The 18,273-nt window shown below is 42.8% G+C and overlaps 1 protein-coding gene across 3 annotated transcripts in view; it reads left to right on the top strand.

Annotated features, from left to right (window-relative positions):
• Rnf150 (ring finger protein 150) overlaps positions 1–18,273 on the top strand; it is a 249,574-nt gene that overhangs the window by 161,771 nt on the left and 69,530 nt on the right. For all 3 annotated transcript variants that reach the window (XM_047566617.1, XM_047566616.1, XM_047566618.1), the window contains exon 5: positions 12,720–12,816. In XM_047566617.1, coding sequence (XP_047422573.1) covers positions 12,720–12,816 — 97 coding nt within the window. The remainder of the gene's footprint in view (positions 1–12,719; positions 12,817–18,273) is intronic.

The raw sequence follows: 18,273 nt of genomic DNA, 5'->3' as shown, positions 1-18,273 counted from the left end.
TCTCTTGTTAGGATTTTGTGCCTTGACTTCCTCGTGGGGACCCACCAGACTAGTTCTCCTGTGGAATAACTTTTTCCCAACCATAGGGAATGTTCTGATTTTGTAGACACTGAACTGTGACACTATCCAGATTTCTTCTATGTGTGTTGGTAGAAACCTAAGAGCCAGATTTATAACTCACCACAACCAAAAGGTGTTTATCATCTCATCTCTGACTCCATTTGGGTCTCCATTTTTATTTTTCTTTCTTCTTTGACAGTTACAGAATCTTGTTGGATATTTGTACCTTCTAGGTTACCAAGAGACTTTTCTAGAATAAATGTGTTCCATATCTTTGAAAACTGAATCAATATCATTTTAAATTCACATGTAATACCAATTATGTTATGCAGTTCTTCATCACCATAACAAATACTTGAGATAATCGACTATAAAGGGAAAAGTCTGATTTTGGCTCACAGTTCCAGAGGTGTCAGTCCCTGGACTGTTGGTCCCAGGCTTTGGGTCCCATGGTGAGGCCGCACATAGTGTTGCAAAACCACTCACCTCTTGGCCAGGTTGCAAGGAAGGGCCTGGGGTGCCATTGTCCCATTCAGGACCACACCCCTGAAGACCTAAGACCTCCTGTTAGGGCCCATCGACTTAAAATTTCCCCCACCTCCCACTGGTGCCAAGATGGGGACAGGCCTTTAACCCACTGGCCACCTTAGGAGAACATATAAATCCCCAAACTGCAACATCCCTGTACCATAATTGATCTGCTTATTTTTGAGCATTTAACTTATTCCCCATACACACCTCTTTATTGCTATCATCAGTCAGGCTGTGCTAAATGGCTTTGTGCGTAAATCTTAGTTCACAATTTCACATTATTTCCGTCTAAGTTATGATTCGGATGGGCTGATTATATTTCACAAAGTTGTACTGAAGACGTTTCCAGTCAGAGATAAGGACTCTCTAAGCAGGGTTAACAGTGGGAACCTGGAGTTGTTGGCATGTAGTCAGGAACGAGGGGAAGCAGCCCAGGTTGTGCGGGACTTGAATGGAAAGACATGAGCACGTTTTATTTAATTTATTCATTTACTGGGAAGGTGCAGGGCCTCCTACCTGCCAGGAAAGCATCTACCACTAAGCTACCCTCCCATCCTAAAGTGACCATGTTTTAAATGCAAAGATGTAAAGATGGCATACCTGGCGAAGGACCCGGATGGTGGCCAAGTGCTGGGGATCCTTGAGAGGGATTTGGCTTGTGATTCACAGCCAGCATCCTGGCTCTCGAGTGGAGTGTGGCTTCAGGGGTTGTGACTGCAGTCAGGAGACCAGTTAGGAGACTATGTCATGCCTTTGCACTGCTATATAGTGACCTAGATCTATTCCAGAGACCCAGGAATAAACCACCAAAGAATGGAAGTCCATTTCTCAGGTTGGTGACTGATGGCTTCACTTCTTTGCTCTTAAAACATGGTCACATTAGGCCAGGAGATTAGCTCTGTGGTAGATGCTTGCCTGGCAGGCAGGAGGCCCTGCACCATCTGCAGCACCACAAAAATAAGTAAGTAAATAAATAAAATAAAACACGGTCATGTCTTTTCGTTCAGATTTTAAATAAAAAAAAGTCCAGTAGCTTCCACACTATCACTCAAAAACTACAGAGCAAGGAGCAGCTTTCAAACACTAAAACAGATTTTTTTTTTTAATCACACACAAACCAAACAAATTATACAAGCAAAAACAAAACACTTGACCAGCTTTGGCTCATCTTCAGAAATCTTCCTTCAGAGAGTTTTCCAGCCCTCCAGACTCCCACTACTGGCTCACGTAGGAGGGCTTCATTCTGGACAGACAGTGGTTGAATTCTCTGTGTAAACACTAGGTTACCCTTCCTTTTCTCTTCTCTCCTTTTTAGGAATATAGCTAAACTTCTGTATCAGTTCTCTTTCTTTTCTTTCTTAAACATAAGACTACACTTTTACAAACATCAGAACATGACTAACAACATCATTAGTGTTAAAAGAGATGACATGGAAACCAGGCCAAAAAATCAAAAATGGAATAAATGGCTAAAGTACGATACAAAATCATAGTGAAGGAACAAATGAAGCTTGTGTGCCCGGCACTGTGGTGCATGCCTACTGTAATCCCAGCAATTTGGGAAGCTAAGGCAGGAGGGTCTCAAGTTCAAAGCCAGCCTCAGCAACTTAGCGATGCCCTAAGGAACTCAGCGAGACGCTGCCTCTAGATAACATTTTTTTAAAGGGCTGGGGATGTGACTCAGTGGTTAAGTGCTTCTGGGTTCAATCCGTGGTACAAAAAAAAAAAAAAAGATGCTTGTGTGTGTTAATAGATATCCTAACTTCTGAAGAAATTCCTAATGACATTGCAACGACTGAGTCAAACACAACCTAAAAGGGATAGGTCTGGAGACTTGGAAAAGGAATTTTTTAAGGGCTGCTAAAATGTCACTGTCTAAATTTGGTGTTTGAGTTTCAGTGGCTTCTTCAGAGGTCTGTTAGGCACATCCCATGTGTGTGTAGTTGACAAGATGCTCATAAATCATCTGTGCTTATCTTACCAATCAGATTGTCAGCTGCTCTTCTTTCTCAGTTGATGCGACTGATATGTATTTTTAACACAGGTCTATTTATTAATTGACCGCTCAAATACTGTATTCCTTTAGCTCCTATCCCCAAGGACAGGTGCTATTCACCCCCCTCCAGAGAGCAGCTTGAAAGACATCTAGTGTAACTTACTGGGTAAACAGTAAAAGGAACCCTCAATAAAGCTTTCTGAACACATAAGAATACTAGGACTCAAAGATTAGTTGCCTGCCCAAAGCCCCCACTTCTTAGAATCAAGTAGTAAGATTTACTGAGCTATTGTAGGTGAGAGCATGGTACCCACTCCAAACATGCCTTCAGGGAGTTTGCTTCCAACCAAGCCCACCTGGACAGTTCATAACCTCCCCTGCTTATCTCAAAAGTCTTGTGGTTTTCATATCATGGATCCTTAATGGCAACCAAAGGCAAAATCCAAGTTAGACTAATATTCATTTATGAACTTCCCTTTTGAGAGGAGAGAGGGTGTCATCGATACACCCTGCCCAATACAACACCATCATAGTAAACCACATAACATGATAGAGTAAAGAACATGATGTAAAGGTGAACACCATGTTCATATTTGAAAAGTCAGAGAATCCCAATCAAGTTTTACTGAAACCCCTACAAGTAGACACTCGCCCCTTAAGAGACTTAAACCTAGAGATCAGTCTGATTTTCAGATGAGTAAAGTCAGTTGGATGTCTGTGTGGACTCAAAATGCCAAGGTCTTTGTAAGTAACAGCATTTTATAAAGCTGTAATGTGATCAGGATTCAGATTACAAGCCCTCTAACTGGTGAAGAAGAAAACAAAGGAGCACTTTCCAGCCAGGCAGAAGTGGCCTGTCCTGATTTTACCCTGCATGCGTGTTACATATGCTTGATTAGGAACAAATTTCTTCCAAATTCCTTTTATTGAAAAGAATGATGATCATTGGCTGCATTCATCAGCTTCACCTGCTCTTTTGTTCCCATGTTATGCAAATTAGATTTGGGGGCATTCTATTTAAAGCTATCTGTTTACATAGGCAATATTTTTAAAAATAGTCTTCAAGTTTCCTTTCCTAATTGTGGAAAATTTTGAAAACAGAGAGAAGCATAACCAAAATAATAATCTCTCCTCAAAAAGATAATTATTGGAAAATTTAATTTTTATAAAGCATATATATTAACACCATATATGTATATTTTTAAGCTTTGTAGAGTCATTAGTATCATTTTTATTCTACTGTCTCAGTTACATTAAAAAGGAAGCATTTTCTCACAACTATAACTTATTTTAAGATAATTTCATCATTGTGTAATAATAATGATGGGAACGTGCTGAACTTTACTCCTGCTTTTCAGAAGTTAACTAGCTTCCAGGTTTTCATCAATATGACCTTAGTTGTTTATTTTTTTTTTCTGAATTTAACCCTAAGATGAACCCCTAAAAGTGAATCTACTGGGTCAAAAGTGACTTCGAAGGATCTGGAGAAGTTTTATCCAATTGCTGTTAAGAAAGTGGTAGTGATTGATACCTCACTAGCAGTATGAGAAGTGCAGACATTAGTGCTCCCCCAAAGCCAGGAAATTGCACATTTTTAAAGCATGTTGTCATCTGATAGCCAAATGTTAGCATAGTTTTAATTCCTATATCTCCATTTTTTTCTGAAATATTACTACTCACACAAATTCTTTATGTAACATTGTATCTGATGGAAATTATCATTGATTAGGTTTCCTAATTTTAAATGTGTCAAAATTGGGGGAATATGCTGTAGCCTAGAATTTATTAAATGTGATTTAGGTATTATTTTTAACATTTTAGTTTTACATTTTGGGTAAAATAGTGTGTAGGGGGTTTGGTTAAATTGTTTTGAGATTTTGTTTGTTCGTTTGTTTTGGTACCGGGAACATGCGCTCTACCACTGAGCTACATCCCAGCCCTTTTAAAGTTTTTGTTTTGAAACAGAGTCTCATTAAGTTGCCCAGACTGGCCCTGAACTTGTAATCCTCCTGCCTTAGCTTACTGATTCGCTGGAATTAAGGTTCAAACCACCATGCCCAGCGTTTTTTATGATGCATTTTGATTAGCAGAATTAAGAAGTTAGGTTATAAAATTGATGAATTTTTGTATTTGTGTTTTTAGCTCTCCTTATTTTACTAATTCCCTATCAAAAAATAAACTAGTCAGTTTAACTATATTTCTTTAAATACCTGAAAATTTATGCTGATATATCCTCACTCAATGGTGGTTGTTTATAAAAATCTTTTTTTTTTTAAACTTATTCTTTTGAGAACATAGTTTTACATTCTTGCCCAAATAAAAAGCCGTCCAGTGGTGGAAGTTTAAAATGGCATGACCACTTTGGAAATTTATTTGACAGTTTCTGGTCAAGTTAAATACACACTATTCTATGACATGACAGTTCCATTCTTGGATACATACCCAAGAAAAAAATAAATGAACACGTTCACAGAAAGACTTGAACGGAAGTTGACTATATCACATTTATTCACAGTAACCAGAAAATGAAAATATCCCAGTAATTACAGAAAAAAATCTGTCAACAAATTGGATCACATCCATTTGATGGAATGCTCCAAAGGGAACAAACTATGCGTGTGCATCAAGGTTCAGGTGAATTTGAAAAAACACATTACTTTGAGCAAAAGAATCTAGGAATGAAAAGATGTAGCTTTATGATTCTATTTATATGAGATTCAATAACAAGCAAAAGTAGCCTGTGCTGACAGAGGCCAGAGGGTACCCACGTGGCAGGAGAGGGTACAGACTGGCCAGGAACAAGATGGGTCTCTGGGGTGTTGGAGAGGTGCCCCTCTTTATCTGGTGGTATGTACACAAATATTCTCATACCTCAGAAGTCCCCAAGCTTGCCTACAATTTATGCATTCTGTGCATATCATACCTTCATTTAAAGTAATGGGGGGAAAGTACCAGAGAAGCCATAGAACTTAAAAGAAAATAGTGGCTGACTTTATACTTTAGTCAAAGTTACATAATACTGAAGTTCAAAGTTTGCTGATGGTGATTTCTATCCATTTTTCTTTCATTACTTCAGATTTTTATGAGCACTACTTAATGTAAACTGCCAATCATTAGCTATCACTTAATTAAGGGATGAAAGGAAGAAAACATGAAAGAAGATGGTGATACAGGAAGATCAAGTCTGACGTGTTTGTTTCTGCTGTCTTTCAGCAGAGCAAAGGCCACCTTAGGAAAGAAGTCTTGGACTGCGGTGACCTGGTTAAATATGGCATTCTGACTTCAAATGCCCTGATCCTCAGTCATATCCATCAAGTCGACTCACAGGCTGAGTGCCAACCAGCCTCGCTGGCCCAGCCAGGCGATATAATTAGACCAGGGCCAAGTTCTGAGCACAGAGCCTCGCTCTGCAGAACCAGAGGAGTGAAGCCAGGGCCTGCAAGTCCCTCCTAACTCTCATTCCCAAAGTATCAGCGACCTCTACCATAGTTCATAAAGAAGCTGAGTTCAGTACCAAGAGGTTCTGATCTCGTTCATTTTAGTTTTGTCAGTTTTTCTTTTCATGCTACTTAAGCCCCAAATAATGGACAACTTGGTGAAATAAATGGTTGCTTATTATAGCCCTTTAACTGTGAAAAGCACTCTACAGTTTACAAAGCACATTTACATATAATGTCTGATCTGTATCTCAACAGCCTGTGATGTAGGTAGGGCAAGTACCATCATAGCCCCTGGGTTTTACCAAGAGAAACCCTTACCTCAGGAGTGGGTGGGGGTCTCAGGGCCCAAAGCCAAGCCAGGTTTCTTTCACAGTGGGACAGTGCATGTGACACTCTTTTCCTCCCTCATCTCTGCTCTGTGTGGGAACTCTGCTAAACACACATCTCTCTGGGGCTATGGTTTTGGCTAAAAATCTGTCTCGGACACCCCCAACTCACTCTAAGCCAAATGACTAAACACCCCAAGAAAACCAAATCATGTCTAGCCCAAGCTTTAAAGATTTTGTCTGCAAATTCCCCCAATTTTACTTTCCAAGCTTATTATCATGGGTCTGAAACAGAGCAGCTTTTTTCTGGGAAGGACACTATCTGTGAGGTGAGCAGGAATTTATTTATTGCATTCTCTATCTCTGCCCCCCACCCTGCCACTCCGTTATGTGAAACTGCCATCAGATTAGCTTGCCAAAACCAAGTAATTATGTTCAGGCCAGAATATGGTTAGTACTGGTTCTGGGTGCCTGCTCTCTTGCCCCCTTTTCTCTTCTTTCAAAAGATGTTTGCATAACCTGAACAGGAAAGTCAGAGGAATGGGTTTCTCATATTGGTTCAACCATCAAGCCCAAGCTCAATAACAGGATTACATCCACAGCAGGGCACTGGGCCAGGGGTGGAGTTGACGGTAGGAAGGAGCAGGGGTCCACTTACCTGGCCTGATCAACACCAACACCACAGTGGTGACTGCAGCTCTCCTGCAAGGGCCTTGTGTAGTGGAGACATGGAAAGGTGAGATAAGACAGAAGGAAGTGACTTGGTGGTGGTAGGCCCATCCTCACACGGAACAAGGCCCGTGGTCACTCTCCTCGCTCTCAGACCTCCCCCCTACTCGGTCCATCCGGATTTTCTCAGAAGACAGTGGACCCATATTTTCCAATTTTATTTTCTGCTTTACGCTTAAAATAGCCTCCACTTCAGGCAACCTGAGTTTCCCATACCTCATGATGTTGCCTCTTTATCTTGACTCCTGAAATTTCTTCTCCCTGGCTTGCTTTCCTCCTATCATCCCACTTCCAAGTTCTTTCCGTCCCTCGTGCTATGTAAAAGGCCATACAACATCCCACAACTTCCTGATTTCCTCACAAAGTAACAGCTCCTTTCCCTGAATTTCAAAGTGGTTTTACTTGTATCTATTAATGACCTGTTCCTTTATGTGTGTTGCACTTACATGACTCAAAATAGCTAACATCTCTCTAATCCTGTGAACCCTTGCCAAATACTTAATCCATACATCCACCCCATGAGGTATTTTACTAGTCAGGATAGGCAAGGTTTCACTGCAGTAACAAAATCTGCCCTTGGCTTAAAACAGCAAAAACTTCCTGTGGTCTGTGTCCATCATGTATCAGTGAGGAGTCTGTTTACCACAGCTAGACTAACGAAGCAGGCACTATCTCAACATTACTAATTGACAAAGCAATCATTAAGTGCCTCGTCCAAAGTGAAATCAGTTATTTTCTTTGTGACTTATTGGACAGAATTACTTACCCCACTATAGATGCCACTAGGAGAACCTGTGATCTCTCTGGGTACCTAAAAGAGGGAGAGCTGGCAGGTTGGAAGAACAGTATTAAGACCCTCAGATGGGTACTGTTATTATCTTCATCCTATAAATGAGGAAACTAAAGCTCAGGAGGTCAAGCACTTGAAACTGGAGCACAAACGTCCATTGGAAAAGAATAAAAGTGTGAATACTTCCAGCTACCCTCTTACCCATAACTCTTGGGAAGAAGACCCAAGGAGTACAAAATTGGTAAAAGCACTGACCTTATAACCAGGTTGGGACTGGGTTTGAGTCCTATCTCTGCAGCTTAGCAGCTCTTTAGGAAACTTTCTTTAATGAACTTGAACTACCTCTTCCATAAAATTAGAATAATAATAATATTATTATTATTTATAAAGTTGGTTGTGAATCAATTCTGTAGGTCACGTGCCTGGTACATAATAGGGACACAGTAGGTGGTAGACACTGTCAGTAGGGATTTCAAGTTAAAACTCACCCTCATTTCATTTTTGCTTATAAGACACAGAGGCTCCAAAGGAACTTTTCGGCCACCCATCGAAGCACTGGGTATCTGTTTTAAATAGTCGATGTTGCCTGGGAGTATGGGATTCTCAGGTACCTGAGTGACTCACATTCTTAGTAAGAATTTCACTAAGGAGAATGAAGCAGCTTGCGTTGGTACCAACACCCACAGAATCCTAATCTTAGCTGCAGGGTGTCAGGGTCAGAGAAACGAATAAAAGTGGATGAGATTGAAAGAACACAATGGCCCCTTCCTTCTCTGGGCAGAGAAGAAATGTCACTTAATAGGGGAAGGAATCATGCAGCTAAGTGAAAGAACAACAGAAAACCAGAACCAGTAGATGTGGAGATTAGTTTAGCTTGGTTTCTTGTATTGCTAAAAATGTAGGATGTAATCCTCGCAGCTTCATCCTGCCACTGTGGGCACCCTTTTTTCTTTTTTTCTTTTTTAAATTTTATTTATTTATTTATTTATTTATTTATTTATTTATTTAGGTACTGGGGATTGAACCCAGGGGCACTTTACCACTGAGCCACATCCCCAGTCCTTTTTGTTAATTTTTTTGCGACAGGATCCTGCTAAGTTGCTTAGGTCCTTGCTAAGTTGCTGAGGCTGGCCTCCAACTTGTGATCCTTCTGCCTCAGCCTCCCAAGCTGCTGGGATTACAGGTGTGTGTCACCGCACCGGACTGTGTTGAACTCTCTCTACAGTGTTTGCCTCCCTTTGATGAATAGGAAGAAAAGTCTGAGTCTTCCTCCTACGTCACCCTCTGGCGTTATTTCCAATTCGTTAGGATTGTCAGGATATAGACTGGTCCTATTGCTTCTCTATTGGTCCTTTCTGTCCCCATTTGTCTTTTCTCAGGCCCTGCTTGTTAAAATGTGGGAAGGGTCAGGGCTCTGCTGTGAATTGCAAATAAGATGGGTTCCGATTATACCTTAGGGGTGTTTCCTGAACTTCCAACCTGTTTCACTTCACTCTCGATTCTTTCCCTATCGCTTTTATTTCTTTAGTGACTTTTTCTTTCCATTTAGAAGGGAAAAACTATTTTTGCAACCCCAATTATGAAGGTATAGTTTGCCTACTTGGCGGCTGGCACAAGAAATATGGTGCTAGAAATTAATAAATGTTTGTTAATCATACCTTGCCTGCCCTGTACGTCTCTTTGGTACTTCTTCTTTTTTACTCTTAGTTCTTAATTTTTTAAAACTGTAGCTACTTGTTTTCTATGTTAAAATGCTCATACTAAAGTGTAGAAATCATAGTAATCACATAATATCTGAAATTAAGGTGCACTAGAGTGCTGTTAATAAAATTAATGATGGCTGGCTAGGAAGGAATACCAGGAATTGTGTTTAAGCTCTGTGGGCACTGTTTTCTCCCCCACTGCCCTGTCTCTCTCTCTCTCTCTCTCTCTCTCTCTCTCTCTCTCTCTCTCTCTCTCTCTCTCCTTCTCTCTCCCTCTCTCCTCTCTCTCTCCTTCTCTCTCCCTCTCTCCTCTCTCTCTCTCTCTCTCTCTCTCTCTCTCACACACACACACACACACACTCATTCACTTGCAAACCCACATCTATAAGATGCAATTTCACCGATGAGGTACTGTGTCTGGGAGCGCTAAGGTAAATGGCCCGAGACTGAAAAGCCAAATCACAGTGGACCCAGGAGTGTGAAGGTCCAGTGGCCTTCACATTGTCGCTGACAAGGAATGGCTGGAGGACGGTGCTGTGAAGGGAGGGGCCTTGTCTTATTCATCCCTGTACCCAGCTCCTGGCACAGAACAGAACGGAACAGGAGGGTGACAGCTAGCACTCTATTTTAGGAAGATAAATCTGGCAACAACGAGTGGGATGAAGGGAACAGGAAAGTCCTGGCAGCTCGGAGAGTGTCTTGGATGCTACTGCGGTGATACAGCGAGAAGGACGATGAGGTGGTGACCGAGCAGCCACGCTGAGACAGGAAAAGGAGCGATGAATGGGAAAAGACAGGAAGAGTGCGGGAGGGAGAGCCGCCGCTGAGGAGGCCGGGAGAGGGCAGGCCCTGGGATCAGTGAGCATGCACTAGCGTGGCAGATGTGCCCTGAGCATCAGCTGGGTACCAGAAACTATGGAGAGGCCAGGCTGCAAGAGGGAATCAAGCAAATGAGGATTTTGCTCTCATGGAATCTTATATGCTAACTGGAGGATGTCTCAATCAGAATTCTCCAGAAAAATGGATCCAGTGGGAGATGGAGAGAGACAGTGGGGTATACAGAGATGTTTCAAGAACCTGACTTGCCCGGGGAAAGGGGCTGCCGGTCTAAAGTCTGCAGGGCCCGCCTGCGGGTGCAAACTCTCGGGCCAGGAGCAGACGCTACAGTCTTGAGGCAGAATTTCTTTTCAGGGAAGACTGGCTTTGCTCCGAAAGCCTTTCAAATGATTGGATAAGGCCCACCCAGATTACCAAGGACCGCTTTGACAGTTGGCACAGGAAAACTAACCATCACAGAGGAGAGGAAGAAGACAGTGCAGAAATCACCAGGGGCGTTCGAGAATAACCACAGGCCCAAGTGTGTTAAAGCAGCTAATGGTTAGTGCTGGCACAATCCTGATTCCTGTGCTGGTGCAGAGAACATATGAGATCCCTGCCTCTCAGGAATGGTACAAGGGACCAGGATGTCTGTCTGACCTTCCCCCCTGCCCACAGCACCACCAGTTGGTGAGCAAGTTTCTATTGGGCCCTTATGTCCTGAGTGAGCTTGGAACCTGAACCTAGGGAGGTCAGCATTGCTTTCTGGGGGTACAAGGAGTGGGTTCATCCCCAGGTGCCAGGCATCCTTCTCCTTGTGGTCCCTCCCCGTCCCACTGCAGTGACCTGGCTGCCTTCCAGTGGCCAGCATAGGGCTATGTCACTTCCTCAGGAAAAACCTTCTCCCAACTCAGATAAATCCCGCAGTTCTAAGCCCCACCTCCACACTTCCTATTCTTCAAAAGTGGTATATTTTCACCAAGCAGTCTATTAAAATACTATTTTATTCACATCTGCCTTTCCTGTTGTTCTAAGGGAAGGACTAAGTCACTGTTGTGCTGACTCATGGTACTGAGCACAGTTCTTGGCAGAGACTACCTGTTAAATGAACAGATGGATAAAAGAATGAAGGAATGGGATCTATACTTTCCGAGCAGTTGATCTGCAGGGCATTCTGGACAGTGACCTGGAAATACAACATAACATCCTGTTACCACTCTGCTTTTCTAATCCCCAATCTGATCTCATCCTGTATACACTTCATCCTGTCTTCAACACTTGACTTCTTCTGGGTTTCAATTTAAAAGGTGGCACTTCCCAGTCATTTCCCTAATCTGGAGATACTTTTTAAGCATTTGAGCCCAGAGTCCCCGAACACAAAGCAAGTGAGGTTTTTCAGAACTGTTAGAACAAAAGAAGATGAAAATGAGAGAACAGAATGGAAAGATTCAAGAATAGCATTGTATTCAACAGAGGGACGCAGGCACAGATGGAATGTCCTAGAAAACAGGCAGGGCTCTCTCTTCTTGCCCCAGGCAGGAAATTCCGACTACTTCTGTGCATGGTCTGGAGTCTTGTGAGTTAGAAGCTCCTTATATCTCTGAGTGGGATCTTGTGAGCCAAGTTGAGAGAAAGTTTTGTTAGGAAACCCTCCTCATGCCCCCTTCAGCTTCATATGAAGGCCCCAAGTGGCACATGAGATTGGTCACTCGGTGGAACACACCAACACGCAGCCAGACACAGGCACCCCCAGGGGAACCGCAGAGCCCCTCACGCTGGCTCCTGACCTGACACCCAGCAGCCATGACGACTTAGGAAGTCGTTTGTCTTGTTAAATGCTTCCAGGAGCTCTTCCACTCTTTATGTTTGACACAAATATTAATGAAAGTCAGTCTTTACTTTGCAGTCATCTTCTGACTATGGGGAAAGGAATTACAGACTTTTTTAAAACTAGCCTCTACCAAATCATCCCACGAGGTCTGTACACGTCTCCCCACTCATGCGTTCTTACCATGAAACGTTCTTCCTATGGAGAAAGAGAGAAATCTCTCAGTTTCTGCGTTCTCTGTATTGTCTGAAACTTGGAAGAGTCAGTTGCAAATAACAGGTCACTTCCCGGGACCCAGGATCCAGGCAGATTTTGACCCATATCACCCAAGGGTACAGTGGGAAACCCAGTGGCCCAGGATCCAGGTGAAGGAGGTTCGGGTGAGTCTTGGCCCTGCCTCCATTCAGCCATTGAGTGACCTTAGGCAGGTCGCTGGTCTGTAGTGGAACAGGGAGTCTCTGCCGCCACCGCCGCTCTAAGATGTATGGTTCTCATTGCAGGCATCTTTTCCACAAGTCCTGTGTTGACCCCTGGCTTCTAGACCATCGCACCTGCCCCATGTGCAAGATGAACATTCTTAAAGCCCTAGGGATCCCGGTAAGCACAGCACAGCCTACACCATCGTAATGTCTGTCTTTCTGCATTACCCCCAGAGCAGTGAGAAAGCTTCTTACCTCGATTTTCTATGTCCCCTCAATCACATAGTGATGACATCATCCTACGAGGCCCCAAGAGAACTCCATATTTGAAAACATTTCTGCTGTCACTTTTTCTCAGTCTGAGGACATCACCCATTCTGCCACGTCCATTGTGTTTATTCATGAGTCAAGATGCCAATGGGACAGCTCACAGGTGTCTTTTCAGAGGGCAGCTGGGACACCAGCAGAAGTATGCTGGGCCACTGCACATTGACCACCTCTGTGGTCATCCCCCTTGCCCAGTCATCAAAGAGATCTGCATGCCACTCTTTCTGGTGTTGCCCATGGTCACCTGCCTTTTGGAGGCAACGAGCCCCTTCCACCAGTGGGAAGGGAGGGCAGCAGCTGAGAACCAGGCTCAAGGCCTTTGCTAAACCCAGATCTCCACAGAGACCTTGAACAAACGGGAAAGCAGAGCCAAAGACACTTAAGTTTTGCACCGTTATCAAGCTGCTTCCCCTGGTCACATGTTTTCTAAAGCTGAGTCTCTCTCTAGTGCAAGGAGAATCCCGCCAGCTGGCTTGATGCTCCAGGGAAAGACTTTCCCAGGACCGTATCAAGTGAACCCCATAAGCGGTGGCTGGTGAGACACCAGCTGCTGTGTGTTTTCCCCTCTAAGCAGAAGAGGGCAGGAAACGAGCCAGGCTCGGAGATGTGCGAAAACATAAGGCACTGTCTAAAAGAAGCCGCACAAACACAGAGAACCGGCCTCCTGTGTCCCAGTCGGTTCCCTGCAACCTGCCTATATCACTCCTCTCTATGAATGGCAGAGAACAAAGAGAATGTTCACAGTCACAAGATGCCACTGAGAAAGCTAGGCACCAGGTCACATATCAAAGTCCTCCTTAATGCCAAAGAGCTAATTAGGAACTTCAGAGTGACTGTTGGAGGGGACACTCCTGATGCATTCTGGGTACACACACTGGCTGGGTTTCTTACCCTGCACCAGCTGCCTCCGAGCCAGCTGCATGCTGGTTTCCACGGTCGATACACCAAACACCAATCCACTCATGTGGCTGGAGCTTTGAGCTGTATTTCAAAGACAACGCATTAAATTTTCAGATCAGATTTGTAAATACATAGCGCATTCAAGGTGAAAATCAATTCCAGAGAATGTGAAATGTTAGTGAAAACCCAACATCGTTACCAAGAGCTGGTGACTTAAAAAATCCAACTCAGTTTTGGCAGTTTTCACATCTCTGGCTGTGAGCGGTTGTTTGAAGGGAGGGGGAGCGTGCATATGTGTGTGCTTGCATGTGCCTGCGTGTCTGAAGTCTTCAGAATCCTCACATTTAAGGGACACAGTTATAGCCTTTCATCTGGTTCCTGTTACTTGGGATATTTTTTCAAGATCCTAAGAGTCAGTCCCACCGCTCCTCAGGACAGTGAAGCCAAACCATGCTCTGAGTTAAATTCTATACTAAATAATATTTTACTTCAAAGTTCTCCCACATAGGTGCAATTTCTCCAGAAGGTACTTGTAAAGAAGTTACAAATATCTACTCTTACTGCTGCTAAGGCAGAATTATTGAGTGGCCTTTTGGCTCATTTCCAAATGTAATAACATTTTAATTTTTAGCACTTGAGCATTCTGGCCATCATTTGGTGCCTGACTTTTCTGGATAGGATTTTGCATAGTGTACTTGACTCCCAGAAAAAGAAACATCAGTAGCATCTTTTGGATTTTGCCAAGGAATTTTAAAGGCCAGACAAACAAGAACATGACACACATCCAAGCCCGCCCCGCAGAACAGAACATCCTCCGTCAAGAAGGCCCGTGGTGTGTGCGACTCTGACAAAGCACCAAAGCATATGGATAGCCTCCCTGCCTCCTGGGTTCTCCAGAGAATGACAAAGTCAGAATCCAGGAGGAATTTGGGGTGTCATTCCATTCTGTCTTAACATTGGGGCACAGTATGCCTAAAATATACCAATGGCGTGACTTCTGTTCATTCGTGTAGCTTACCATATTGTTGGATATGTGCACAGCCTCAATTAGAAATTATTCCTGTGCTAACTGAAGCCTTCTTTATTCAGCTTAAAGATGTTATCTTACAATTTTCCTGTACTCTTTATACGCCATTTCTTCTTTAAGGAAAATTGGAAAGAACCTGTCACTCTCTGATAATTGACATCTGTTCACCCATCTCTGTATCCCTAATATATGCTAAGTGCTCAAAAAATGTGTAGAATTGTAACCCTCCAGAGTCCTGAGAGCTGCCAGTGCATGACCCATATTTGTGAATTACATCCTGTTTCCCCTTGAAACGATGTCAACTCACAAACGACTTGGTTGTAATCCTGGTCCACAAGACTGTTCAAATCCAGGTGGTATCTTATTTTTGTTTGTGTTTCTCATTTTTGTTGGTTTTGCTTGAGTCTTCATTTGGCAGCTTATGTTAAAAGGCAAATAAATATAAGTTGAAAACCAAGAGCTGGGACATTTCATTTTTATCTTCGAATTCTCTGTGTTGAACTACAGAATGAGAGCACACTTCAGTGATCATGAACTTCCCATCACGACGGGTGCCTTTTTCCATCATATTTTGCCAAAAGAAATATAAGACTGAATTGAAAGCAGGAGAAAGTTTATGTGTTTGTTGTTGTTGTTGTTGTTGTTGTTGTTTATTTGGATTGAATTCAGGGGTGATTTACCCCTGAGCCACATTCCCTGCCCTTTTTATTTCTTATTTTGAGACAAAGTCTTACTAAATTACCCAGGCTGGTCTTAAACTTGTCATCCTCCTGCCTCAGCCTCTAGAGTCACTGGGACTACAGTTGTGCCAACCACACCTGGCTGGAAGTTCTTTACTATCAGAAGTGTCATTATCCCTCCGTCTACATTAGAGTACTCAGTCCTCCTTGCAGCCCCGTCAGAGCCAGGACTGTCTTTGCTGGGAAACAGTTCTAAGCTCCCTCAGAACCCGGGTCTTTTATATGCCAGCACAGACCACCCCCCCATCTCTACGATCCTGATATGAACAGCATGATAACTACCACTGAGCAGGACATCCTGTATAACCACAAGTTTATTCACAAGTTTCTATCAGCAGTTGAGTATTTGAGGCGTTTCCCATGCTGACGTCAATTTCAGTACCTCAGTAGTGTTCATTTGCAGATCGCACTGGCCATCTCTTAAAGACATTCTGATTGAGACTTTTCTTAGAGGTGACACATTTGGTACTTTTCAGTATATTATGCTGTGTGATTAACCATGGAAAGTGGATAAAAACCAGGAGCCTCTGGAAGGATGGTCTATTAAATGTTATGTCCAAGCCAGATTCTGCATGGCTGCCACCACTGAGTCTCACTCAGCTGATTCGCTTTTTCTCTCCCTCTATCTCCTCTGTTGAGGAATATAGCACTGCTCTTCCTGGCCCACAAAATAAAAGCAAAGACATGCATGGCTTGGAAATTAAGAAATAGATGAAATGAAAACAGTACAATAACCAGAATCAGTATTTCCAAAAGCATGTCGGTTGTTATTACATAGGATTGCATTCAGCTCTTTATGGTTGAATGAACAACCAGCACTGTGTCCTTCTTATGAAATCCTTTCCTCTCCAATACCCCACATACAGTTGCTTTTACTTAATAAACATCTTTAAATAGCATACCTTACCTTTCACCTAGAACTTGACAGTTCTCAAAGTATTTTCTCGAACCGTCCCTTGATTAATCTTGGGAAGATATTAATGTGCCCAAGTTTTCAGAGCAGACATCTGAGATTCAAATAAAATGTTCAAGTCAACATTTACTGTGCACCTGATCATTGTCAATAGTACTATGTGGAAGCTTGAAATGCAAGAAGGGTATTATGTGACTGCTTCTCTTTAGACTGCTTGTGGACTAGCAAGAAGACAGGCACACTAGCAAATGACCATCCATAGTGGAAAAAGTGTCAAGAAAGTGCTCCAGGATCAGTCAAGACAACTCCCTGGGAGGGAACATGCTTCTGAAAGGTGGCTTAAAGTGTGTTTAGGAATTCACCATACATCATGTGAGACTTGGAATAGGAATGGGAGGGCGATTTGGCAGGTGACATCCTGGGCGGAGAGCCAGTATATACTACAGCCCTGAGATAGGGGATCTATGGTGCTCCCTTACCAAAGGCTGAAGATGAGATGGAAAAGTGGGTAGGACCAGGCTGCAGAGCAAGCTGAGGATCTTGTGATCCGCTCCCTAGGAGAAGAGAAGAATGCCTGTATTTCCTTTGGAAAAAATGCCGTGATGAGAGAGGAGACTGAAGGGAACTGAAGAGACTGGAAGGAAATAGATTGGTGGTGGGGAGGCATGTTCTTAAACCCCCTGGCTTGTGTCCAATGTCAAAATGAGTAAATACAGCAAATATGGTGGTTATTCTATAAGTTGACTTTTGACAAATTAAGTTTTAATGAATTGACTCACTTCCAATAGAGATAGAGAAAGAAAAGGAAGAAAGAAAAAAGGAATGAGGTAACTGAGGAGTTTGTGGGGTGATAGAGGCTTCCAGCTGAACACAGGGGTGTCCCTGAGGACACGTCCTTACACAGCCATGGAGGGAAAGCTTGGACAAGGGTCCAGCACATTGGATCTCCTGCTCTGTGCTCCCCATGAGTCCACCAGCTGTAGGTTTCCTCTTTTAACGACTTTTGAATACGATGTTGTCATTGTGAAGTTTATTCAGTGTCATCCTCAAATTCTCTTCACTTGATCCTGGCCATCATATTCCACTGGGAGTGGAAAGTCATGTAACCGTCATCCTTGAAGATAAAGTTGAGGTTCAGACCAAAGCTATTATTATATTGCTTAAGATCATGTCTTTTCACTACCACCTTTATAAAAACCAGTTCTCGTAAGTTCTGATAAAGACACAACAACTGAAAATAATTTTAAAATCTATTTCCAGAAGAGGGAAATATATTTATATTACTTCAAAAAGCAGAGCTAAGACTAGAGTGAGACTTGAAAAGAGTAAGGTTTTACCCAATGATAGAGAAGCCCAACAATGACGCCCAACCCAACCCACCTACCAAGATAGAGACCTCCTGTTGCTGTTCAGGGGAACAGTCAGTATTTTTAGGGAGGAGAAACACTTTAATGAAGGACTGAATAAGATAGTCTCACCCTAGCTTTTGAATTCTGAGATCTTAATTTAAAGGATTTGACTCATGTATGGTCAACGCCATGTGAAGTATAGGGTATTTTTATATAGTTGGTGTTTGCTGATGTTTTTAAAAAAAAAGCAGCCAGATTCTGTGCTTTTGCATGTATTTGTGGGTACATGTGTATCTTTAATGAACAATTCACAATGAGTCAATTCTGTTCCCCTCACACTTGAGATTTAGTGTATTTGTAAACAATGCTGGAATCTTTG

The sequence above is a fragment of the Sciurus carolinensis genome, chromosome 10, assembly GCF_902686445.1.
Source record: "Sciurus carolinensis chromosome 10, mSciCar1.2, whole genome shotgun sequence".
NCBI classification, from domain to species: domain Eukaryota; kingdom Metazoa; phylum Chordata; class Mammalia; order Rodentia; family Sciuridae; genus Sciurus; species Sciurus carolinensis.
This window is presented reverse-complemented; position numbering and strand designations above follow the sequence as displayed.